This window comes from Macaca fascicularis, chromosome 14, assembly GCF_037993035.2.
Source record: "Macaca fascicularis isolate 582-1 chromosome 14, T2T-MFA8v1.1".
Taxonomy (NCBI): domain Eukaryota; kingdom Metazoa; phylum Chordata; class Mammalia; order Primates; family Cercopithecidae; genus Macaca; species Macaca fascicularis.
The window spans coordinates 86,168,830-86,191,742 of record NC_088388.1 but is presented as its reverse complement, the minus strand read 5'-3'; the positions used below and the strand labels follow the sequence as shown (position 1 = coordinate 86,191,742).

Sequence of the window (22,913 nt, the reverse complement as noted above, 5' to 3'; positions counted from 1 at the left end):
CAAAGTATAATATAGTTTAAGAAGGTTTAATTTTGAAAGACTGGCAAATAAACAGCCCCTAGCCAGGCATAAGTAACATTCTGTACTAGATGAATGAACGGTAAAAGAATCTGATTTTGCTTATTTTCCCACAAACAACAAGAAGTTGTTGTAATTGGATGGTGGCTAGCCGTTTTCTTTACAATTTTACAATTTGGTTGAAAAATGTTCTAATCTTGAAGATTTGAAGTTATAAAATACCATCACAAGATTCTCAATAGTCAAAGTACTATAAGCACTAAGTAAACTTAATGGCAACTACGCGCACACAGAAATGCACACAGACACATACACGCACAGCATGTTTCAGCTCATCTTACCATACAATCATTACAACAAACTACATTTTGTTCGGGCACAAAGAGAGTGTGGTTTGAGAATCCATGACACTTAAGGTCAAGATCTGTAAGATCCCCAAAGCCCATGGGAGGGTTATATTGAGTTCAATAGGATCTATTAGATTTGGCAGTTAGTATTCCAACCCAACCACAATACTTTATGACAAACAGTAACTATTTCTCCATTCCCTGTTTTCATCTCACATGAACGCATTAATCAGAATCTGGCCTCAGGTATTCCAGATGGTCAACTTAGTACACATACTTTCCCTGCTGGCCCCTCTGGCCCCTCTAACTTATTGCTCTTTACCTTGGAGACCTTCTGTGAAGTACTGCTATGTAACCTCTGGCACATGAGTTCAAGCTAACCCTCTGTGGGAAATAAATTGTAAGAGTTTTATTAATGAATTCTTAACTTGGTTTGACATAGCTCCCCAAGAGACACAAAGCAAGCACTAAACATTTAAAATCTCAAAGTCAAAGTAAGTTTGAGAACCCAATAGGATAAAATAAAATATTCTTAGCTAATCATAAGCATTTGGTCAAACTATTATTTTAGATAAGACCCACCTGATTATAAATCATAAAATCAAAGTACCCATAATATTAACTACACAATAATAATTATATTTTCTAGTACATCCCCTATAAACATTGTTTTATTATCCTTAATATTTCCCCTCTCTTGTTTTACAAAATCACCTTCTGTTCATTCCTCCACCAATTTTAAATCAAAATGTGGGATATCTCAGAGTATAAAAATTAGGTTATAAATCAGGTGACTCTAATTACTGAGTTTCAAAATGTTTCACAATCAAAATCATAATTTTATAAATCTTTATGTTTTCCTACTATTAAGTGGAGATAATTTTAATAAATATATATGAGGCTAAATGAGTATTATGATGTGAATTATTCAAATCTCCCATGAGAAAAATTTTAATCAACTTTAAAGATAAACTTTATTTAAATTAAAAAAAAAAGATGAACTTTATGGTGAGTAACAGATTTCTCAAGGGGAAAACTAAATGCCACACTACTAACTTCAATAGTGGACAAATCTTTCAAAATCATCCACTCATATATCCTATACAACCAAAATTACATCAAACAAAAATTTTAATTCATGGGGTATGAGTAACTCTTAAATAATAAAACATTTTATAAGTTAAAAATCCTTTTGTGAACTAACAACCGTTCCTTGGGGAAATGGCTGATTGTAGCTGGGGCCAGGAGCTATACAAGATGAACCTAGAACCTCTTATCTTACCAGACTACTACTAGAGTTATATCCAAAGGATTCAGAAGCCAACCTGTAGAGGTTTCCACTGTCCAAAGAAGGGACAACTTTACCTTCAAGAAGGATAACTACGGCCAGGCATGGTGGCTCACACCTTTAATCCCAGCACTTTGGGAGGCCAAGGCAGGCAGATCATGAAGTCAAGAGACGGAGACCATCCTGGCCAACATGGTGAAACCCCGTCTCTACTAAAAATACAAAAATAGCTAATTTTTTTTAGCTAGGGTGTAGTGGCACACGCCTGTAGTCCCAGCTACTTGGGAGGCTGAGGTAGGAGAACCACTTGAACCTGGGAGACAGATGTTGCAGTGAGCCAAGATCACGCCACTGCACTATAGCCTGGCGACAGAGTGAACCTCCATCTCAAAAAAAAAAAAGAAGGATAACTACGGCGGATTGAAACACACAAAATATATTTAAATCTATGATTTCCTAATGATTTATAAAAACCTCATTATTCATCTTTTGAGGATTTTTATAAACTAACGCATCATTTTGAATAATGTTAAATAAAGGGAGAAAAATCAAGACTTTATCCTATCTTTTCCATATGAAAGGCAACCAAATAGTTAAAGAATAGAAGTTTCCCTTTACACAAGTATTCTCTGATAAAAGAATATCTCCATTTTGCAAGCCTAATAAACACAAGTAATGATAGGTAATGGTCACCAATGACTTAACAAGACACACAAACAAACTCAACGAGATATTATGTGTCTCTTGATGGAAGTACACAAAACCAATTTTGATGTATTTCTGAGACGAGGAAAAGAAAAAAAAATTTGAAATTTGCTTCAAAATTATTGAGGGAAGGCAGTAGTGGTTAGGGATATAAAGAAGACTGGCAATCAGTGAGCAATTATTAAAACTGGATGATGGCTACATTGGGGGATTATTATCCTCTTTACTTTTGTATGAGTTTAAAATTTTCTAAAATAAAAAGAAATTTTAACTGAAAAATCATTTTATAATATACAAAATGGTACCCTAAATTTTTATTTAGCAAAGAGGATGTTTGCCATACTGGGTTTTCACAAAGGTAAACCAACGTGTGTTAATACTTCCATGTTGGGTATATTAAATTCTTATAAATCAATGTTAACTTATAAGAGTATATAACAACATCAACATTCCAAGCATTGTGCTAAAAGCCACAGGCATTCAATACAAAAAGTAATATATACAGAATAAAGACAATGATTTCATTATATTTAGAGTCTCTTATACAACACAATACTATTTAAGGAAAAAATAGGGGAGCATCTAACATATACTATGAAATATAAAGCCCACACAATCCGACATGTCTATAGTTTCTCAAACATACTTGCCACTAGAAACTCCTTCATTTACTATATGAGCTGAGCGGTAATATTCTAAAATTCACTATTTATTGCCTTTGTTTTTAAAGACCTAAACTAATCGTCAGATCCTTCATTCTATGAATTTTTTACCCAAAAGTCATTTTCTTAGTATAAATTACAGATTAATTCCTCACGATGCATTTTTCCCAGATCAACATTAAAAGTCATACTCTATTACTACTAAAGGCTGAAAACTATTAAATAAAATAATTAATGCAATTATTCAGGTAATATTAAATAGGCTATCAAAAATTGAACAGTTCTTGTACAATAAATATATGATATTCATATACCCATTCTTTAATTTTTTTGATGAATTCTTTGGATCACAGATAATTCACAAAACAAATCAGAGACAAGGTTTTAATTTCACATATAATATTACAAAAGAACAAACAAAACAACTACGAGACTAAGTGCTTTATGAATTTAAAACATTCTAAAATACTTGAAAGATGTATTGCAAAATTTTTCTAAGTAGAAAATGTTCACTGAACATGCTTGCTCTTAGAACAAAAAAGGTAAATATTCGTTTAACTCTTTTTTTTTTTTTTTTTTTGAGACAGAGTCTGGCTCTGTTGCCCAAGTTGTAGTGCAATGGCATGATCTGAGCTCACTGTAACCTCCACCTCCCAGGTTCAAGTGATTCTTCTGCCTCAGCCTCCCAACTAGCTGGGATTACAGGCACCCACCACCACGCCCAGCAAATTTTTGTATTTTTAGTAGAGACGGGGTTTTACCGTGTTGGCCAGGTTGGTCTCGAACTCCTCACCTCAAGTGATCCACCCACCTCAGCCTCCCAAAGTGCTGGGATTACAGGCATGAGCCACTGCACCTGGCCAGAATTTTTAAACACATAGCATACAGAGAGTAAGTCCATTCAGAAGGTTTAGTGTCAATGCACACATTTCAATTATCCTAAGAAATCCACCTTAATCAGACAATTTAACCGTAGTGTCCTTTTTGAAAACAGTGTTTCAGGAATTAAAACATTAAAAGCTAAATTTTACTTACCTTTAACTTTACTATTGAGTATAGAGAAAACAAATAATGAAAAATTTTAGTGATAGCCAGGCATCGTGACTCACGCCTGTAATCCCAGCACTTGGGTAGGCTGAGGCAGGCAGATCACAAGGTCAGGAGTTTCAGACCAGCTTGACCAACATGGTGCAACCCCGTCTCTACTAAAAATACAAAAATTAACCGGATGTAGTGGCACACACCTGTAATCCCAGCTACTCAGGAGGCTGAGGCAGGAGAATCGCTTGAACCCGGGAGGCAGAGGTTGCAGTGAGCCGAGACTGAGCCATTGCACTCCAGCCTGGGCGACAGAGCAAGACTCCATCTCAAAAAAAAAAAAAAATTAGTGATTACCAACTCATGATAATTTTTAAAAATCAGTAGTTTAGACAGCTACAATTCAAATACAGTAGAGCTTTCAGCTTCAATAAATAGCTTTCTCTTATTGCCCTCCATTAACCTTGGCTCTTGGAAATATGTTCTACTAGAATTAACAGTAATTAAATTCTAACAGATTATATGCATATGGTTAAAAATTCCATCTAATACCATACTAAGATAACATAAATATAATTTTAATTATATTCTATATAAAAGTAGGCCATTACACAAAGAAAATCACATTTAAAATATTTAGCAGTAAATATTCAAGAGAAAAATTTAAAAACACAAATGAAACAATTTTAAAAGTGAGAGCTATGAAAGCAGAAACCATAGCTTATTTATTATTACATTCACCTGTGTCTGGAACACAGTTTAAAAACATAAAAATGTTGGAGAGAAAAAAAAATTTCATAAAGGAAATCTGATCTTCCATGAAGTAAAATAAAAAGTAGCAAGTGAAAGTACCTTCAGATATCTCCATAATATTAATATTAAAGTCAATTGTTTTAATAATCAAATACTGCAAAAGAAGAAAAGCAAATAGAAATTATATTTGCCATATACTTAGATGTTAGTGATCCAAGGAGATTCAAATTTCTGCTCACAAACACATACTTCTCATCATCCACCACTCACAGCACCTTAGTTAAGGTGCTACCATTTAAATCATTTTATCATAACTAGGTATATGCAATTATTACAGATTATATTCAACAACCTGTAATAGATAAAGAAGATCCAGTATTACAAGTCTGGGCAATGGACAAGAAACCATAACTTAAATAAAACACAATCAAAAGAGAGCTTTTGCTCTTTTTTCTTATCTTAATTTGAGTGCAGAATCTGTTTAAAATAGCACGTAGGTCATACAATGTACACTGTTCACACCTAATATTAATAGAAAATAAAAAAATGTACATTTCATTTGAAATGCAAACACACTAAACAAGTTTTCATGAAAAGGCAATATGTAGAAACCTCATTTGAATACTAGTAGATATTACATATACAAATACTGTTCTGTATTTTTAGTTTTGGCAAATGCTTTTCAAGTTCTTTTTCTTACACTTTAATAAGAATATTAAGGATTACTCTCATTTCAAATACACTGCATGAAAACAATTCTCTCTTTAAAAAAAAAAAAAGGCACCCTCATTCAAAAAGAAATTGAATAGTTTATCATCATATAGAAACACAACCTACAATGATGCAATTCTCATAAATGAATCTGTAGAACTAGCATCTTTATTTGTGCTCCTTAATCTTCCAATATACCAGGTGAAATCATTAGAACCAAAGTGTTCTGAGCACTACTGCCCTCAATACATTTTTTATCTTAAGAATTACTTTTTAACATTTTAATTACAATAAAATTTACTTTGTAAGTTTTAACCTGTAATGTTTAGGTTTTAACAAATGCATGGAGTCATGTATCCATTATTAGTATCACTATGCCAAACAGTTTCATCACTCAGAAAATTCTCTCATTCTGTCTTTGAAATCAACCCTTCCCTGTGCTTCCGATCTCCGACAAACACTGATCTGGGTCTCCATGTCTACAGTTTTTGCTTTTGCAGAATGTCATATAAATTGAATCACAACATATTTGGCATTTTTGGAATTTACTGAATATTATGAATCTGTAAATGTGTCTTTCACCAAAGATGAAAGTTTTCATCTATTATGTCTTCAGTATTTTTTCTGTACCAATCTCTTCGTCCTCTCCTCTGGGTCTCTTATGACATAATTGTTATACCTTTTCTATCATCCCATAGATCTCTACACTGTGCTCATTTTATTGTCTTTTTATCTTTATTGTTCAGATATTATAATTTCTATTGCCCTTTCTTCAATTTCACTTAATTTTTTTTCATTCTTTTCATATTTTATTTTATATTTTATTTTCTTTTATTATTATACTTTAAGTTCTAGGGTACATGTGCATAACGTGCAGGTCTGTTACATATGTATACTTGTGCCATGTTGGTGTGCTGCACCCATCAACTCGTCAGCACCTATCAACTCGTCATTTACATCAGGTATAACTCCCAATGCAATCCCTCTCCCCTTCCCCCTCCCCATAATAGGCCCTGGTGTGTGATGTTCCCCTTCACGAGTCCAAGTGATCTCATTGTTCAGTTCCCACCTATGAGTGACAACATGCGGTGTTTGGTTTTCTGTTCTTGTGATAGTTTGCTGAGAATGATGGTTTCCAGCTGCATCCATGTCCCTACAAAGGACACAAACTCATCCTTTTTGATGGCTGCATAGTATTCCATGGTGTATATGTGCCACATTCTCTTAATCCAGTCTGTCACTGATGGACATCTGGGTTGATTCCAAGTCTTTGCTATTGTGAATAGTGCCGCAATAAATATACGTGTGCATGTGTCTTTATAGCAGCATGATTTATAATCCTTTGGGTATATACCCAGTAATGGGATGGCTGGGTCATATGGTACTTCTAGATCCTTGAGGAATCGCCATACTGTTTTCCATAATGGTTGAACTAGTTTACAATCCCACTAACAGTGTAAAAGTGTTCCTATTTCTCCACATCCTCTCCAGCACCTGTTGTTTCCTGACTTTTTAATGATTGCCATTCTAACTGGTGTGAGATGGTATCTCATTGTGGTTTTGATTCGCATTTCTCTGATGGCCAGTGATGATGAGCATTTTTTCATGTGTCTGTTGGCTATATGCATGTCTTCTTTTGAGAAATGTCTGTTCATATCCTTTACCCACTTTTTGATGGGGTTGTTTGTTTTTTTCTTGTAAATTTGTTTGAGTTCTTTGAAGGTTCTAGATATTAGTCCTTTGTCAGATGAGTAGATTGCAAAAATTTTCTCCCATTCTGTAGGTTGCCTGTTCACTCTGATGGTAGTTTCTTTTGCTGTGCAGAAGCTCTTTAGTTTAATGAGATCCCATTTGTCAATTTTGGCTTTTGTTGCCACTGCTTTTGGTGTTTTAGACATGAAGTCCTTGTCCATGCCTATGTCCTGAATGGTATTAGCTAGGTTTTCTTCTATGGTTTTTATGGTATTAGGTCTAACATTTAAGTCTCTAATCCATCTTGAATTAATTTTCCTATAGGGAGTAAGGAAAGGATCCAGTTTCAGGTTTTTACTTAGGGCTAGCCAATTTTCCCAGCACCATTTATTAAATAGGGAATCCTTTCCCCATTTCTTGTTTTTGTCAGGTTTGACAAAGATCAGATGGCTGTAGATGTGTAGTATTATTTCTGAGGACTCTGTTCTGTTCCATTGGTCTATATCTCTGTGTTGGTACCAGTACCATGCTGTTTTGGTTACTGTAGCCTTGTAGTACAGTTTGAAGTCAGGTAGCGTGATGCCTCCAGCTTTGTTCTTTTGGCTTAGGACTGTCTTGGCGATGCGGGCTCTTTTTTGGTTCCATATGAACTTTAAAGCAGTTTTTTCCAATTCTGTGAAGAAACTCATTGATAGCTTGATGGGGATGGCATTGAATCTATAAATTACCTTGGGCAGTATGGCCATTTTCACGATATTGATTTTTCCTATTCATGAGCATGGTATGTTCTTCCATTTGTTTGTGTCCTCTTTTATTTCACTGAGCAGTAGTTTGTAGTTCTCCTTGAAGAGGTCCACTTAATCTTTTTTCTGTCCCCTCCATTCTGCTACTGAACTCATCTAGAAAATGTTTAGGTATTTTACTATTTTAATATATTTGGATTATTGCTACTTCCTATCCTAAAATTTTCTGTTGGTTCCTTTTCTACTTTCCTTGCTGAGAACTTCATTCTTTCTTTTCACTTCAAAAGTGTTTGTTCTGACTTTAACAGGACAGAGTTATAATGGCTGCTGTAAGAACTCTGTCTTATAATTCCAGCATCCAGGTCATCTTAGGAATGGCATTTGTTAGCTGCTGTTTTTCCTACAACAGTTGATGATTTCCCTGAGTCTTGGTTATGTCCAGTAATGTTGGAGTGTGTCCCAGAAAGGGGAGGGAGACTGTGAATATTGCATTTTGACACTCTTGGTCATGTTAAAGGCTCTTAGTCCTCTGGACAATGGATTTGTTTTTGCTTTCGTTTTAATATTTTTGTTGTTGTTGGCAATCAACCCTGTTAGGTTCAAACCACAAGTCCCAACCTACCTGGTGGGCTGTGACCTCAATGTCAATTCAGTTTCCCAAGTCTTTTTAGGGATATTCACACTATCCTCATATGTGTCACCTAAAAGTCAATCTAGGACAAAGACGGTGATCTACAATGTAGTTCAGTTATAAAACTTTTTATTTCACCTCCTTGAAAAGGTACCACACATGCTCAGCTTAGGGATGAATCTGGGTCTTCATGCACAGATTTAGGTCATCTTTTTCTCTACCTACTTCCTCTCCATAATTTCCCCAACACTATCTGTCTCCTAGACCCCTTGTCTTAATTCTCTGGCTACATGGTGTTTTTGCCTCCACACACACTCATGTACTTTCTGCAACTGCATATGCCTTGGGGAGAAGTGGCAGGAAAGGAGGAAAAAAGCAAAAACGAACAGATATTCTCCCCTCATTCTTTGGACTACAGGGGCCCATTTTTCCAGTTTATTTGGTCAAAGAAAAGGATTACCTTTCAGAGTTTTAAATGCCTGCATAGTTGCCATTGCCACCACCACCACCACCATTGCAGGGGAACAGCCTCATGATTAAGGCTTACCTGGGGTCCCACCAGAAAAGTAAAACAAAAACCAGAATACAAAACACAAAGAAAACAGTGATTTTCCACACAGAATCCTTTGCACAGGGGCCCTTCTTTCCAGTCCTCTGACCATAAACAGAGAAAAAGAGAATTTTTCTGTCTGTATCTTTTGTGCAGACCAAGAATAAGATGCCCTGCCAAGCTGGGAGAAAAAGAAAGGGGAAAAGGAGAGAGAAAACAATAACAACAACAACAACAACAACAAACAAAACAGAAAACTTGCCAGTATCAGTCGCACCTCCAGGTTGGAACTGCATCCTGAACCTCCTGCTATTATTTACTCTTCAGAGACCTCAAATAGTTGTGCTGTGTATTCTGCCCAGGGTTTTAGTTGGAATGCATAGGAGAGAGTCTTCCTCCATCTTAGTAGATTCAGAACCACAAAAATTCTAGACATAAACCTTGACATTTATGGTCAACTGTTTTTTAACAAAGATGCCAAAGCAATTCAACGGGCAAAGATAGGCTTTTCAACAAATGCTGCTGGTACAACTGAATATACATAGGCAAAAAATAAAACAAAAAAAATGAACTTGGATTTTCACCTCACACCATATTTAAAAGGTGACAGAAAGACTGATATGATCTGAAGAGAAACCAGAATATCTCACACCGTATTTAAAAGTAAACTCAAAACAGATCACAGACCTAAATGAAAAACAAAGGAGAAAATCTTTGTGACCCCCAACTAGGTAAAGATTTCTTGGATATGATAGCCAAAGTATAGCTCATAACAAAAAAAAAATTAATAAATGGAATATCATCAAACTTATAACATTTTGTCTTCCAAAAGCACTATTTAGAAAGTGAAAAGGCAGGCCACAATCTGGGAAAAAATATTCCCAAATCCTATACTTAATAAAAGATTGATCCAAAATGAAAAAATTTTTAAAGTCACCTCCTGCAAGTCAGTAATAAGACAATAAATCCCATGAAAAAAACGGCAAAAAAAATTTAATAGACATTTCACAAAATACATACAAATGTCCAATAAGCACTATGAAAAGAAGTCCAACATCACTAGTCATTAGGGAAATGAAAATTACCATAAAAGACACCACTATACATCTCTAGAATGGCTATAATAAAACAGTATGATCATGCCAAATGTTGGCAAGGATGCTGACAAACTGCACCCCTCATACACTGCCAAGTGGGAATGTAAAATAGAACAACTACTCTTTAAGCATTATTCTTATGACCTAACAATTCTACATTTAGGTATCAAGCCAAGAGAAATTAAAACATATGTCAACCCAAAGACTTCTCTCCAACTTTCATAACTGAAAATTGGAAATAATCAAAATGGTTAATTAATATGTCCATAAACAAAATGCAATCCAAACAATGGAATACTATTGGGTCATGAAAAGGGGAAAAAAAACTTACTGATAATAATGACCTCAAAAACATTATGTTGGACAGGCGGCGTGGCTCACACCTGTAATCTCAGCAATTTGGGAGGCCAAGACAGGCAGATCACTTGAGGTCGGGAGTTCGAGACCAGCCTGGGCAACATGGTGAAATCCCATCTCTACTAAAAATACAAAAATTAGCCAGGTATGGTGGTGCACTCCTGTAGTCCCAGCTACTCAGGAGACTCAGGCAGGAGAATCGCTTGAACCTGGCAGGCAGAGGCTGAAGTGAGCTGAGATCACTCTACTGCACTCAAGCCTGGGGAAGAGAGTGAGACTCCATCTCAAAAAAAAACAAAACACATCATGTTAAGGAAAGGAAGGCAGACTCAAAAGGGCACATACTGTATAATTACATGTATATAAAATTTTCAGAAAAAGAGAGTTTAGATTGTGGCATAATAAAAATATATCCGAACCTTGTTCCTGGTTCCTGGCACAGGGCTTCAAAAACCCTTGGAATTTCATAGGTGACTGCACTGTCTTTGTTATGGTAATGAGGTGGCTCATGGTGATAGCTTCCAGATAGGGACTGGTCACCAAAAAAACCAAATACATGATTAGAGGGTTGGAACTCTAGGTCAACAGCACCTCCAAGGACAGGTAGGGAGCTGGAGACAGTTTAATCACATGGCCAATAATTTAATCAATCACACCCATATACTGAAACCCCAATAAAAGCTCTGAACACTGAGGCTTGGTGGACACACTGACATGCAGAGAGGGTAATGTACCCTGACTCTACAGGGAGAGGGCATGGAAGCTTTAGGTCCAGGTCCCTTCCAAACCTTGTCTTATGTGTACCCTTTATAAAGAAACTGTATAACATTTTTAGTGAGCTCTGTGAGTCATTCCAGAGAATTACTGAACCTATAAATTTGGGAATCTCCAATTTTACAGTCAGTTGTCAGAAGCATGAATGTTCCGCATTTGTGGCTGGCATCTGAATTGAGAGCAGTCTTCGGGAGGGCTAAACTCTTAAACCTGTGGAGTCTGATGCTAACTGATGGACAGTTAGTGTCAGAACTGTATTACAATATACCCACAGAGGGCAGAAATGGAAAAAAAGAGACAAAAAGATTAGCGGTTACCTGGGTCTGGGAGTAGCAATGGGAAGTGATAGCAACAAATATTTTTTAGAGTGATAGAAATATTCAAAAACTAGATTTGATTATGGCTGTACAACTCCATAAATGTACTTAAAAATCACTGAATTGTACACTTTCAATGAATATAACTTATGGTTATTATACCACAATAAAACTGGTTTTTAAAATCTAATCAGTAAGTTTCCAAGATTACAGAAGGCATTCAAAGTTATAATAATCATGTATTTCTTCATTCTGTATTCTCATAATGAACACCAAATATTTATTAAATGCATCAGTCAGTGCAAAAATAACAAGAAATGAAGGGTTTCAACTGTCTTAAGAGCACTCCATTAGATATACAGAAGAACTCTATCAAAATTAGCAACGTTAAATGAGGTTAAAGATCTCACATGTAGGATGTAGGATGTAGGTAGGATGGATTAGGTCCACATTTTATGGAAAATACTTTAACATGAAGGTGTGAGGCAATGATAAAGTGCTTTCAATTGGGGCAATCTGGAATTAGCCAATGCCCTGAGTGCTCTCATTAGTCTCAGAGATTTTACGGTCAGTTGTGATTCTGCCTATTAAATATTCTTTCACTTGATGATTTTATAATCCATTACTGAAAAATTATATCAAAAGGACTGCTAGCATGTATATTATATTAATATTAGAGCCATATTTGCATTCAGCACTGGCTAATGGGACACTTTTAAACAATAAGAAAAGAGAGTAAGTTGTTATATGCATGGGATGCACTGTTTTTTAACCCCTGAGCTTTTCCTCTTGATACTGTCCTTTAATTCTCTTCTTGAAACCACCTTCCTGAAAAAAGAAGTATACATGTGTAAAATCTATTCATGCTCCCCTCTCATTCACTCACTCCCTAACCCACTATAATCTGACTTCAATCCCAGCCATTAGGCTAAAACCACTACAGTGAAAGTCACTAAACCAGACTTTTACCAAATTCCTTCAACTCTTCCAATTACCTTAACAATCTTTCCCATGGACTTCAATCCTCTAAAATTCAAGGGTATATGGAAATTTGTACAATCTCCTATTTGAAATTAATGACATCTCTTTATCATTAAATACAAATCTTCTCTCTTCTGACCTGCCACATCCCTACTGAACCATCTCAAATGATACTTGACATTATATGGCAAACTCAGTATCTTAGTCAATTTGTGTTACTAAAAAGGAATACCTGAGATTGGGTAATTTATTATTTTAAAAAGGTATTCATTTGGCTCATAGTTCTGCAGCCTGTACAAGATGCATGAGGCTAGCATATGCATATGGTAAGGGCCTCAAGCTGCTTCTCTTCATGACAGAAGGCAAAGGGGAGCCGGCATGTGCAGACATCATATGGGGAAACAGGAAGGGGCAGGGAGGTGCCAGGCTCTTTCTAACAACCAGCTGTCATGGAAACTAACAGAATAGAAACTCACTCATTACCACAAGAAAGGTACCAAGTCATTGATGAGGAATCCACCCCCATGATCCAAACACCTCCCATTAGGTTCCACCTCCAACACTGGTGATCAAATTTCAACATGACGTTTGAAGGGTCAAATATCCAAACTATAGCACTTACCTACTGAGAACACAACAGTCAATTAAAAATAAAAATGATGTGCAAACAAAATGGTAAAAATTACATTTGGCCATACACATATATGCATAAAGTTAAATTTATTTGCTAATTCAAAATGTTTAAGTTACTTGCTGCTGAACTCACCTAACATTATATGCAAAATTCTTTTGTTATGTTTGTACAAAAGAACATTTTCTACATATCTAAAATCTTTGTTTCTTAAATAAAGCCTGTGTCTTCTAATGCATTCAACCACATCTAGCTACACAGCCAGAGTAGATAAATTTAAGTTTAGTGGGTGGTTGGTATAGGGGAGGGAGGTAGGCTCAGCCTTACCCATGTGGAAGTAATTGCTTTCTTGACCTAAAGCTCTTCCCATTAGAATCAAAACAAATTGATATTATCTTAAGAACTCTTCTAATTTTTGAAAATAAAACCTAAATGTTCCATACTTAAACAGATGTTGTTTGTTTTGTTTAAGGACAAAATTATAACACATTTATTTTTGTATTTAAATCAAAAGCAGACTTACTATTATGAAGAAAATAAGAGAATTTCAAAAGATAATCATCTCAGTGTAGAAAGGCACGTACAGAGTTGGTACAGACAAGGCCAACAAACTTAAACATTGTGATCTGATATTTTTAAAATCTTGGTTTGACCCTTGGCCTTCTTGGTCTACACCAAACTTTTCAAAATAAATTGTTTGTTCATCAGGAGGATGCAATAATGCATATAACATGGTGAGCTATTTAAAGCAGATTTAGTGACAAGGGTAAAATATTCCAGCAAGAATAAAATACAAGTGCTGAAGCTTAATGTTTTATGATGTGATTCTGGCATGAACTATAAATTTTCTAAGAACCTGCCAAAATATAATATGCTGTTTTGATTCATGGAATTGGAGATCTGAAATAAATACCACGATATTATTATACTTAGTCCTGTCTTCTGCCTCTGGCGGTTCAATATCTATACTATCCAGACTGATGGCTATTAAAAGGTACATTTTTTCTACATGAGCAAGATATTAATAGTAACTCCACAGCCTCCTTGAAGCCTTTTTTAATGCTTTATCACCCTGAAAGTGATGACCAGTGGCTTTAGTTATCTCAAACTTTCTGTTCTGTGTTCAAAACTAATTTCTTCCCACCACATTAGAGATAGGATGGGGATGTCTCTGTATATACAGTAAATCTGAACCTAATGTCCTTGATAGGTTCTTGGCAACTGCTATTTTAAGTGAAACAATGTATGACAAACAAAACTACTATTCCCCTCTTCAATGTTATAACAAAATGGGATTGAACAAAGGGACGTGATTGGAGGACCTGCTGTAAGGCATTTCACTCAAAGTCACAGTTTCCAAGGAGCTACTGACAACATGACATGAGGATTTACTGCACCTTGCTTATAATAAATATTCCCTAGGCCATATCATATCTCATATCTCTTTCCTTTTCCTCAAGATTCTTTTCATACTTATTTCCTATCCCCTTCTCTAGACATTATCCATTCTCCCCACATGCTTTTTAAAACTGCTGTATTTGAATTGCTGCTTAAAAAGGAAAAATCATTCTAACTCTTCTAAGCTATATTCTAATAGATTACGTATAGCTTACTAAGTATCCAATTTGAAAACCAACAACAGAAGAATAAAAGAATAGACTTGAAAAAGTTATCAGGAACATTCTAGAGTGGTCAGAATTCTTTTTTTTTTTTTCCTACATGGTATGAGGATATGGGCAGAAGTGAATCATGTTAATAAAAAGTATATTTAAATAGCAATAGACATGTGTAAGGTATCTTAATATTTTCTTCCCATTAAAATATGATACATAAATTAGAGGTCTTATTGCAAAAGTGATAATCCAATTTTCTTTGACAGGATCAACTAAGCCTTAGTCTGCATTTCTGGAAGGCCCGTGTCTCACCAATCTCAGTGGGACTTCTGCCCAACTAAGACTTGCAATAATCAAAACTAAGTTTTCACCATGTAATAACTTTACCGTTTGGTTAATAGGATTCTTATGTTTGTTTGTACAAGTCATTTTTTTTATTATTGCACTTCCCTTGTTATATTTACTTTATGCATAAAAACAAAAACATGATCAGCAGAATTTGGTTGAGTAGTACACATCAAGTTTGTGACTAAACATGTTTTGTATAATACTGAGATACTGGCACTAGACAGCAGAGGGCACTGGCAACAAATGCCAACTCAAATATCATGACTCACACAGGAAGGAAATAATCACTCAAAAGTGCCAATAACACTGCTATTAGTATAGTTGTGGATCAAAATACCTAAACTCTTGTCTTTTATTATCAACTACCAGTTTACGCACTGTTATAAACATAAGATCTCCATTTACTCACCCCAATATAGAAAATAATACAACAGATGTAATAAAAAAAAAACTAAGATTTAGAACAGGCTAATTCTAATAGGCTTATTTTGTGGCAGACATTGTGCTAGCTGCCTTATAGACATTATCTAATTTATTTCTCACAAAGCAATGCATGAGCTTGCTGCTGGTCTGGTTACAGAAGACACTGGCAAGGTCCTAAGTAGCAGGTTATGACTCAGCCACCAGACTACAAAACTTTTTGAAAGCCAAAACCATTTTGGTTTAGTTTACAATTAAAACCCAGTATCTAGTAATCTACCTCACAATAATTATTCAGGGGAACAAAGAAAAAAGAAGGAACACTAGATCTGATTCCAGTGCCACGCATCACATTTGCTTTTAGGACGCTATCAGTGAATATTTATTTTATTAGATTTTACAAGCCACTAACTCCTGGCATTCTACTAGGCACCAGGTCTCAGAGATTTCATTATTTGAACTAATATTTTGCTTATTAAAGACTTACATTTTTTCCTGAGGTAGTGCTAGAAGGGAAGCAGTAAAGAAAAAAATAATAACAAAAATATATAAGAAAAAATAGATTCAACAATAAAAATATATATTTGAGAGTTTAGTTCTAGGTTTTCTTGTATAAAGAATTCACATTCAACAATAAGAAAATGCTTAGTTTCCTTAAATATAATATTAAAATTAAGTATAATAATTTTAGTAATGTTGGAAATATATCTTAATAGCTGAATAATCAAGTCTCTTTGTGAATAAGAAATATCAACTATGTAAATTGTATTATTTAAATATTCTTTAATTCATGAATATTTTCATGAAAAAATTTAATGTCAAAAATAATTATCACTGTATTAAATATGATTTTAAAATAACACCAATATTTATAACTATCCATAAAAATCTATAAAGATATACTTATATTAAACTGAAAGCTGATGAAATTAAAGTAGTATTTGCCACTTCAGTTCTGTCTAAATAAATCTTTTACTTACTCATCAGACATATACTGAGATTTTTATTATGTGTTAGCTAGGTGTTAAACTTTAAGAAATAGAAATCCCTAACAAAGAATCCCTACCCTCACTGCAGCAATCACTCTAAAATTAAATATTCTATATTACTTATGTACAGCATGCTCCTGGAAGGTTAAAAAAAATCCATTCTAATAAATCATTCAGAATACCTAATACCATGTCGTCATATAAAACAAAAGTAGCTTTAAAAAAACCTACTTTTCCTTCTTGCCAAAACAGCAACAAACCTTAATACTCTGTTCTACTTTACATACAAAAATCTTTATATATACTTTAAATTTCTTTTCTATTTCTTAACCTGTTTTATCTCATACAGAGTGTACCTTCCTTGAGTTCAAAGAAGAAAGAATTAAAAAATACTTCTAATACAGTGGTTTACAACAGTAGCTAAGTATTAAAATCAGGGGACATTTTAAAAAATACAGATACTGGAGCCCCAAACTAGACCTCATAGACAAAGTCTTTGGTGATGGAGCCCAGGTACCTATAGTTTTGCAGAGCTCCATGGGCAATTCTCAAACTCAGCCAAAGTTGACAACCACAACTTTAAAGGCTTAATTAAACACAGGGGTTCCCAACCCCTGAGAGATGGACAGGTACTGGTCCCTGGCTTGTTAGGAACCAGGCCACACAACAGGAGGTGAGCAGCAGGCAAGCGAGCATTACCGCCTGAGCTTGGCCTCCTGTCAGATCAGCCGTAGCAGTAGATTCTCATAGGAGCGTGAACCCTATTTTGAACTGCACATGGGAGGGATCTAGGTTGTGTGCTCCTTATGGTAATCTAACGATGATTTGAGGTAGAACAGTTTCATCCCAAAACCAAGCCCCCCGTGGAAAAACTGTCTTCAACGAAGCCAGTCTCTCGTGTCAAAAAGGCTGGAAACCGCTACCTAGGCAGAAAGGGTATACAAAGCTACCTGTAAGCAGAAAATGTTAAAGCCATACAGGACCTTAAAGATCATCTAATCGGCTCATTTTCTGAAGTATAAAGCTGAAGTTGTGAGGAGTTAAGTAAACTGTCCAAGGTCTAGTAAAGTCTACTGACATGCAGACTAGTATTTTTTCATTACTTCTCTTAGCTGATATTTTTGTCATGAGGTTACCTAAGAATCCCTGCTTAACAAATACATTCGCAGTACTGGCTTAGCATAGGACGCTGGCTACTCCAGTTGGGAGACAGAATACTAATTCTTGATTCTACCACAAACTTATCAATACCCTAAGCATTCATATCATAAATTCTCAGGGAAATGTGATTAAAATTAAAAAAAATAAAAATTTAAAAAAAAAAAAAACACTACACTGTCTTGAATCTGAAATACCTCCTTTGGAAAAACAGTGATAAGAGTAACAAAAATGGAAAGTTGTTTTGATGTATGAATGAGCTGGATAATTATAATGCACCTAGAGCATATAATAGGCACTCAACAAATGTTACTTCCCTTCAACATGACACCACCCACACTGCTTTCCTTTTTGATTCTGCAATTAAAGTTACCTGTCCCTAGTACCTCACTTTAATCCTTTTCATATTGTTTCTCCTAACTGGCAAAGACTTTTGGCCTCTTCTCCTTGATTAATGCTCATCAGTTTCTTCAAAGCTAAGTTTAAAGATATAACTTCTTTGCTCTCTAGCCAGGGCATCTCTGAAAGAAAGGCAGCAGCCCCAGGCAGGGGCTTACAGATAAAACTCCCATCTCCCTGGGACAGAGAACCTGAGGAAGAGGCAGCTATGGGCGCAGCTTCTGCAAACTTAAACGTTCCTGCCTGGCAGCTCTGAAGACAGCAGCGGATCTCCCAGCACAGCGCTGGAGCTCTGCTAAGGTACAAACTGCCTCCTCAAGTGGGTCCTTGATCCCCGTGCCTCCTGACTGGGAGACACTTCTCAGCATGGGTCAACAGACACCTCATACAGGAGACCTCCGGCTGCCATCTGGCAGATGCCACTCTAGGACAAAGCTTCCAGAGGAAGGAACAGGCAGCAATCTTTGCTGTTCTGCAGCCTCAGCTGGTGATACCCAGGCAAACAGGGTCTGGAGTAAACTTCCAGCAAACTCCAGCAGACCTGCAGCAGAGGGGCCTGACTGTTAGAAAGAAAATTAACAAACAGAAAAGAGTAACAGCAACATCAACAAAAAGGACATCCACACAGAAACCCCATCAGAAGGTCACCAACATCAAAGAACAAATGTAGATAAATCCATGAAGATGAGGAAAAACCAGGCAAAAAGGCTGAAAATTCCAAAAACCAGAATGTCTCTTCTCCTCGAAAGGATCACAACTCCTGGCCAGCAAGGGAACAAAACTGGACAGAGAGTAAGTTTGAGGAATGACAGAAATAGGCTTCAGAAGGTGGGTACTAACAAACTCCTCTGAGGTAAAGAAGCATGTTCTAACCCAATGCAAGGAAGCTAAGAACCATTAAAAAAGGTTAGAGGAATTGCTAACTAGAATAACCAGTTTAGAGAAGAACATAAATGACCTAATGGAGCTGAAAAACACAGCATGAGAACTTCGTGAAGCACACACACGTATCAATAGCTGAACTGATCAAGTGGAAAAAGGATATCAGAGATTGAAGATCAACTTAATGAAATAAGGCATGAAGACAAGATCAGGAAAAAAAAAAATGAATGAAAAGGAAAGAACAAAGCCTCCAAGAAATATGGGACTATATGAAAAGACCAAACCTACGTTTGATTGGTATACCTGAAAATGATGGGGAGAATAGAACCAAGTTGGAAAACACTCTTCAGGATATTATCCAGAAGAACTTCCCAACTTAGCAACAGAGGCCAATATTCAAATTCAAGAAATACAGAGAACACCACAAAGAAACTCCTCGAGAAGAGCAATCCCAAGACACATAATTGTCAGATTCACCAAGGTTGAAATGAAGGAAAAAATGTTAAGGGCAGCCAGAGACAAAGGTTGGGTTACCAACAAAGGGAAGTCCCTCAGACTAACAGCGGGTATATCTACACAAACCCTACAAGCAAGAAGACAGTGAGAACCAATATTCAACATTCTTAAAGAAAAGATTTTCAACCCAGAATTTCATATCCAACCAAATTAAGCTTCATAAGCAAAAAATAAATAAAAATCCTTTACAGACAAGCAAATGCTGAGAGATTTTGTCACCACCAGGCCTGCCTCACAAGAGCTCCCAAAGGAAGTACTAAATATGCAAAGGAAAAACAGGTACCAGCCACTGCAAAAACATACCAAATTATAAAGACCATCGACACTATGAAGAAACTGCATCAACTAATGGGCAAAATAACCAGCTAGCATCATAATGACAGGATCAAATTCACATATAACAATATTAACCTTAGGCCGGGCGCGGTGGCTCAAGCCTGTAATCCCAGCACTTTGGAAGGCTGAGACGGGCGGATCACAAGGTCAGGAGATCGAGACCATCCTGGCTAACACGGTGAAACCCCGTCTCTACTAAAAAATACCAAAAAAAAAAAAAAAAAAAAAAAAAAAAACTAGCCGGGCGAGGTGGCGGGCGCTTGCAGTGAGCTGAGATCCGGCCACTGTACTCCACCCCGGGCGACAGAGCAAGACTCCGTCTCAAAAAAATATATATATATATTAACCTTAAATGTAAATGGGCTAAATGCCACAATTAAAAGACAGAGACTGGAAAATTAGATAAAGAGTCAAGACCCATCGATATTCAGGAGTCCCATCTCACGTGCAAACACACACATAGGCTCAAAATAAAGGGATGAAGGAAGACTTACCAAGTAAATGGAAAGCTAAAAAAAGCAGGGGTTACAATCCTACTCTCTGATAAAACAGACTTTAAACCAACAAAGATCAACAGAGACAAAGAAGGGCATTACATAATGGCAAAGGGATCACTGCAACAAGACGAGTTAACTATCCTAAATATATATGCACCCAATACAGGAGCACCCAGATTCATAAAGCAAGTCCTTAGAGACCTACAAAGAAACTTAGATTCCCACAAAAAAACAGTGGGAGAGTTTAACACCTCATTGTCAATATTAGATCAATGAGACAAAAAATTAATAAGGATGTCCTGGACTTGAACTCAGCTCTGAACCAGGCAGACTCAATAGACGTCTACAGAACACTCCACCCCAAATCAACAGAATATACATTCTTCTCAGCACCACATCGCACTTATTCTAAAATTGACCACATAATTAGAAGTAAAACACTCTTCAGCAAATGCAAAAGAACGGAAATCATAACAGTCTCTCAGACCACAATGCAATCAAATTAGAACTCAGGATTAAAAAACTCCCTCAAAACCACACAACTACGTGGAAACTGAACAACCTGCTCCTCTATGACTACTCAGTAAATAATGAAAGTAAGGCAGAGAACAAAGACACAACGTACCAGAATCTCTGGGACACAGCTAAAGGAGTGTGTAGAGGGAAATTTATGGCACCAAATGCCCACAGAAGATGTGGGAAAGATCTAAAATCAACACCTTAACATCACAATTAAAAGAACTAGAGAAGCAAAAGCTAACAAATTCAAAAGCAAGCAGAAGACAAGAAATAACTAATATCAGAGCAGAACTGAAGGAGATAGAGATACAAAAAATCCTTCAAAAAAATCAATGAATCCAGGAGGTGGTTTTTTGAAAAGATCAACTAAATAGATAGACCGCTAGCTAGACTAATAAAGAAAAAAGAGCAGAATCAAATAGACTCAATAAAAAATTAGATAAAGGGGATATTACCACCGATCCCACAGAAATACAAACTACCATTAGAGAATACTATCAACACCTCTATGCAAATAAACTAAAAAATCTAGAAGAAATGGATAAATTCCTGGACACATACACCCTCCCAAGACTAAACTAGGAAGAAGTCGAATCCCTGAACAGACCAATAACAAGATTTGAAATTGAGGCAGTAATTAATAGCCTACCACACAAAAACAGCCCAGGACCTGACAGCTTCACACCTGATTTCTACCAGAGGTACAAAGAGGAGCTGGTACCATTCCTTCTGAAACTATTCCGATCAATACAAAAAGTGGGACTCCTCCCCAACTCATTGTATGAGGCCAGCATCATCCTGATACCAAAACGTGGCAGACACACAACAAAAAAAAGAAGTTTCAGGCCAATATCCCTGATGAACATCGATGCAAAAATCCTCAATAAAATACTGGCAGACCAAACCCAGCAGCACATCAAAAAGCTTATCCACCATGATCAAGTCAGCTTCATCTCTGGGATGCAAGGCTGGTTCAACATACGCAAATCAATAAACGTAATCCATCACATAAACAGAACCAATGGCAAAAACCACATGATTAACTCAATAGATGAAGAAAAGGCCTTCGATAAAATTCAACACCCTTTCATGCTAAAAACACTCAATAAACTAGGTATTGATGGATCATATCTCAAAATAATAAGAGCTATTTACGACAAACCCACAGACAATATCACACTAACTGGGCAAAAGCTGGAAGCATTCCCTTTGAAAACAGGCACAAGACAAGGCACAAGACACTCTCTCACCACTCCTATTCAACATAGTACTGGAATTTCTGGCCAGGACAATCAGGCAAGAGAAAGAAATAAAGGGTAGTCAAATAGGAAGAGAGGAAGTCAAATTATCTCTGTTTGCGGATGACATAATTGTATATTTAGAAAACCCCATTGTCTCAGCCCACAATCTCCTTAAGCTGATAGGCAACTTCAGCAAAGTCTCAGGATACAAAATCAACGTGCAAAAATCACATGCATTCCTACACATTGATAATAGACAAAGAGAATGCCAAATCTTGAGCAAACACCAATTCACAATTGCTACAAAGAGAACAAAATACCTAGGAATACAACTTACAAGGGATGTGAAGGACCTCTTGAAGGAGATCTACAAACCACTGCTCAAGGAAATAAGAGATGATACAAACAAACGGGAAAAACATTCCATGCTCATGGATAGGGAGAATCAATATCATGAAAATGGCCATACTGCCCAAAGTAATTTATAGATTCAATGCTATCCCCATCAAGCTACCATTGACTTTCTTCACAGAATTAGAAAAAACTAAATTTCATATGGTGCCAAAAAAGAGTTCATATAGTCAAGAAAATCCTAAGCAAAAAGAACAAAACTGGAGGCATCAAACTACACTACACTGTCAGTACAACTACACTGACTTCAAACTGCACTACAAGGTCACAGTAATCAAAACAGCATGGT

The 22,913-nt window shown here is 36.2% G+C and overlaps 1 protein-coding gene across 34 annotated transcripts in view; it reads right to left on the bottom strand.

The window, feature by feature from the left end:
- Positions 1–22,913, bottom strand: part of TMEM135 (transmembrane protein 135) — a 350,227-nt gene that overhangs the window by 130,808 nt on the left and 196,506 nt on the right. For 3 of the 34 annotated variants that reach the window (XM_074015055.1, XM_065528836.2, XM_065528837.2), the window contains one exon: positions 16,164–16,182. The exons of 29 other annotated variants lie outside the window; for them this stretch is intronic. In XM_074015055.1, the coding sequence (XP_073871156.1) occupies positions 16,164–16,182 (19 nt within the window). Of the gene's footprint in view, positions 1–3,781; positions 3,877–16,163; positions 16,183–22,913 lie in introns of all 34 variants that reach the window. 2 more of the 34 variants (XM_074015056.1, XM_074015057.1) reach the window with 1 other exon arrangement.